We start from the raw sequence: 4301 nt of genomic DNA on the forward strand, positions 1-4301 counted from the left end.
TGTTTCCAGACAAACGGAGGGACGCCTTCAGAATAAGAGCTTTCTTTAAAAGTTGAATATCACACACACACACGCAGCGTCACTTCCGGTCGGTGGAACCAGCCGCTCCACTGGTCTGTGGGGAGAAGGGAAGCTTTTATTCTGAAGGGAAGCTTTTATTCTGAAGGGCTCGTTTCTGTGCCGCAAAGTCTGGAAAGTGAAAGTGTGAAGCAGAAAAGTGAAGGGACTTTCACAATAAAACACTGCTCTACAGTGTACTTCTACTGTGTACTGTGTACTTCTACTGTGTACTGTGTACTTCTACTGTGTACTGTGTACTTCTACTGTGTACTGTGTACTGTGTAGGCTACTGTGTGCTGTGTTCTTCTACAGTGTACTTCTACTGTGTACTGTGTACTTCTACTGTGTACTGTGTACTTCTACTGTGTACTGTGTACTGTGTAGGCTACTGTGTGCTGTGTTCTTCTACTGTGTACTTCTACTGTGTACTGTGTACTTCTACTGTGTACTGTGTACTGTGTAGGCTACTGTGTGCTGTGTACTTCTACTGTGTACTGTGTACTTCTACTGTGTACTGTGTAGGCTACTGTGTACTGTGTACTTCTACTGTGTACTGTGTACTTCTACTGTGTACTGTGTAGGCTACTGTGTACTGTGTACTTCTACTGTGTACTGTGTACTTCTACTGTGTACTGTATAGGCTACTGTGTACTGTGTACTTCTACTGTGTACTATGTACTTCTACTGTGTACTTCTACTGCGTACTGTGTACTTGTACTGTGTACTGTGTACTTCTACTGTGTACTTCTACTGTGTACTTCTACTGTGTACTGTGTACTTCTACTGTGTACTGTGTACTTCTACTGTGTACTTCTACTGTGTACTGTGTACTACTGATGGGAGATATCATAATTTATGAGCAGCAGGCTTTAAATCATAAATACTCTAAATACTTCCAACATGTTGCTGATAATACTTATATATATACTTATATATATAAGTATGTGTATTACTACAGAGTATGGTCAGCAGTATGGTCATATTATAGTATTACCTGGTGTTGTAGTGTGGAAAGGGAAACTGGGAATTTCTCTGTTTCACTCTGCGATGGATAAAAGTGTGAGATCTGCAGAAAGAGACAGAACCTCCAGGAGCTCCATCACCTTCATCACCTTCACCATCACCTTCATCACCTTTACCACCACCTTCATCACCTTCATCACCATCACCTTCATCACCTCCACCTTCATCATGATGTCACACCTCCTTCTCCTCGTCCTCTCTGCTCAGCTGACCTCGGCGCTCTGCTCTGATTGGCTGTCGGACTACAGCACGCAGAGTGGAGAGGCTCTGAGCTGGATCAACAGCATGGTGAGACACACACACACACACACACACACACACACACACACACACACACACACACACACACACACACACACACACACACACACACACACACACACACACACACACACACACACACAGTTATGGACATGTATGTGTTCTGTTGGTAATGATTTATAATGAAAACAGTTTCCAGCAGCTTGTGGTGAAATAAAGGAAAAAGAAATAGAAGTAAATAAGAAAGTAAATATATATGTAAGTAAATAACGTGTGTGTTTGTGCGGCAGGGCGGCCCGCTGCGAGACGAGCGCCCGGTCCCGTTCCCGAACAGAGCCTACAGACGCATCCGGAGGGAGACGGTGAATATCACACACAAACCTTCTACTTCTCTCCTCGCCTCACTCTCTGACACTGATGATGTCATCACTGCTCACCTGTGCAGGTGCCGTCTCAGCTGGCGTTCGTGGGAGAAACTCTGTCGTTCATCGCTCAGCTGTTCAACAACGCAAGCATGTCCGCCGCCGGCTGGAACCGAACCTCCACCGAGAAGTTCCGGACGAACATCAACAGGCAGCGAGAGGACGTGCTACACTGCGTGAGTCCTTTCACAATAAGACATTTCAATTAGAAGTCCTTTCACAATAAGACACTTCAATTAGACGTCCTTTCACAATAAGACACTTCAATTAGACGTCCTTTCACAATAAGACACTTCAATTAGACGTCCTTTCACAATAAGACACTTCAATTAGACGTCCTTTCACAATAAGACACTTCAATTAGAAGTCCTTTCACAATAAGACACTTCAATTAGAAGTCCTTTCACAATAAGACACTTCAATTAGAAGTCCTTTCACAATAAGACACTTCAATTAGAAGTCCTTTCACAATAAGACACTTCAATTAGACGTCCTTTCACAATAAGACACTTCAATTAGAAGTCCTTTCACAATGAGACACTTCAATTAGAAGTCCTTTCACAATAAGACACTTCAATTAGACGTCATTTCACAATAAGACACTTCAATTAGAAGTCCTTTCACAATAAGACACTTCAATTAGAAGTCCTTTCACAATAAGACACTTCAATTAGAAGTCCTTTCACAATAAGACACTTCAATTAGACGTCCTTTCACAATAAGACACTTCAATTAGAAGTCCTTTCACAATAAGACACTTCAATTAGACGTCCTTTCACAATAAGACACTTCAATTAGAAGTCCTTTCACAATGAGACACTTCAATTAGAAGTCCTTTCACAATAAGACACTTCAATTAGACGTCCTTTCACAATAAGACACTTCAATTAGAAGTCCTTTCACAATAAGACACTTCAATTAGAAGTCCTTTCACAATCAGACACTTCAATTAGAAGTCCTTTCACAATAAGACACTTCAATTAGACGTCCTTTCACAATAAGACACTTCAATTAGAAGTCCTTTCACAATAAGACACTTCAATTAGAAGTCCTTTCACAATAAGACACTTCAATTAGACGTCCTTTCACAATAAGACACTTCAATTAGAAGTCCTTTCACAATAAGACACTTCAATTAGACGTCCTTTCACAATAAGACACTTCAATTAGAAGTCCTTTCACAATAAGACACTTCAATTAGACGTCCTTTCACAATAAGACACTTCAATTAGAAGTCCTTTCACAATAAGACACTTAAATTAGAAGTCCTTTCACAATAAGACACTTCAATTAGACGTCCTTTCACAATAAGACACTTCAATTAGAAGTCCTTTCACAATAAGACACTTCAATTAGAAGTCCTTTCACAATAAGACACTTCAATTAGACGTCCTTTCACAATAAGACACTTCAATTAGAAGTCCTTTCACAATAAGACACTTCAATTAGACGTCCTTTCACAATAAGACACTTCAATTAGAAGTCCTTTCACAATAAGACACTTCAATTAGACATCCTTTCACAATAAGACACTTCAATTAGAAGTCCTTTCACAATAAGAGACACCTGGTGCTGAATGTCCTCTCACGTTAGGGTTACAAAGGAACTACAGAACGGTAACATCACAAAACCAGGGGACAGCAAGTGATGAAATGCTGGCTCATTATAATAAAGGTGTGTGTGTGTGTGTGTGTGCGTGCGTGTGTGTGTGTGTGTGTGTGTGTGTGTGTGTGTGTGTGTGTGTGTGTGTGTGTGTGTGTGTGTGTGTGTGTGTGTGTGTGTGTGTGTGTGTGTGTGTGTGTGTGTGTGTGTGTGTGTGCAGATTCCCTCCAACACATCAGCTGTCACCACGCTGTACAAATACTTCAGGATGCTGGAGAACGTGACCCTGCTCCGCACTGTGAGTACACTGTAGAACACAGAGAGTGTGTGTGTGTGTGTGTGTGTGTGTGTGTGTGTGTGTGTGTGTGTGTGTGTGTGTGTGTGTGTGTGTGTGTGTGTGTGTGTGTGTGTGTGTGTGTGTGTGTGTGTGTGTGTGTGTGTGTGTGTGTGTGTGTGTGTGTGTGTGTGTGTGTGTGTGTGTGTGTGTGTGTGTGTGTTTATACGCAGTGTGTGTGTTTATATGCAGTGTGTGTGGTATTAACACAGTGTGCCTCTCTGCAGGGGGGCAGCAGGGGGTCCTGGGAGCAGGTGAGGTGGGAGACCCGGGCTCACCTGGTGCAGCTGGATGTTCTGGTTCAGCCGAACATCAAAGATCGGTCTGCGAGGCGGCGCCGACATCACCCTTAATATCTATTATGCATTTATTTATGTGTTTATTTATTTATTTGTTTATTTATTTGTTTATGTATTTGTTTATTTATTTTCATGTTTCTATTTAAAGTATTTATTCTGTTTACTGTCTGAATGCACTTGAAAACCTTTTGATAACTGACATTAAATATTTTATATGAAGCTTGTGTTGAAGCTTTATTATGTTGTATTATAATACGGAAACACATCTGTCCTCTAGGGGGCAGCAGATATTATAATAAG

General features: G+C 41.3%; 1 protein-coding gene across 1 annotated transcript; it reads left to right on the forward strand.

Moving 5' to 3' along the window:
• The first annotated feature begins 1087 nt into the window (after positions 1-1087).
• LOC117441935 (interferon a3-like) lies at positions 1088-4055 on the forward strand. The gene is made up of 5 exons (XM_034077943.2): positions 1088-1371; positions 1635-1706; positions 1790-1942; positions 3589-3666; positions 3930-4055. The coding sequence occupies exons 1-5, from the start codon at positions 1108-1110 to the stop codon at positions 4053-4055; spliced, it is 693 nt and encodes a 230-aa protein (XP_033933834.1). The 5' UTR covers positions 1088-1107.
• The last annotated feature ends 246 nt before the right edge of the window (positions 4056-4301 follow it).

The sequence above is a fragment of the Pseudochaenichthys georgianus genome, unplaced genomic scaffold (genome assembly GCF_902827115.2).
Source record: "Pseudochaenichthys georgianus unplaced genomic scaffold, fPseGeo1.2 scaffold_2195_arrow_ctg1, whole genome shotgun sequence".
Classification (NCBI taxonomy): domain Eukaryota; kingdom Metazoa; phylum Chordata; class Actinopteri; order Perciformes; family Channichthyidae; genus Pseudochaenichthys; species Pseudochaenichthys georgianus.

Bases quoted from the DNA above. Each gene is read 5' to 3' on its own strand.
- LOC117441935 (XM_034077943.2), top strand. From the start codon at position 1,108: ATGGATAAAAGTGTGAGATCTGCAGAAAGAGACAGAACCTCCAGGAGC. The intron at 1,707-1,789 runs GTGAATATCACA...TCACCTGTGCAG, and splicing joins GACGCATCCGGAGGGAGACG to GTGCCGTCTCAGCTGGCGTT. The intron at 1,943-3,588 runs GTGAGTCCTTTC...GTGTGTGTGCAG, and splicing joins GAGAGGACGTGCTACACTGC to ATTCCCTCCAACACATCAGC.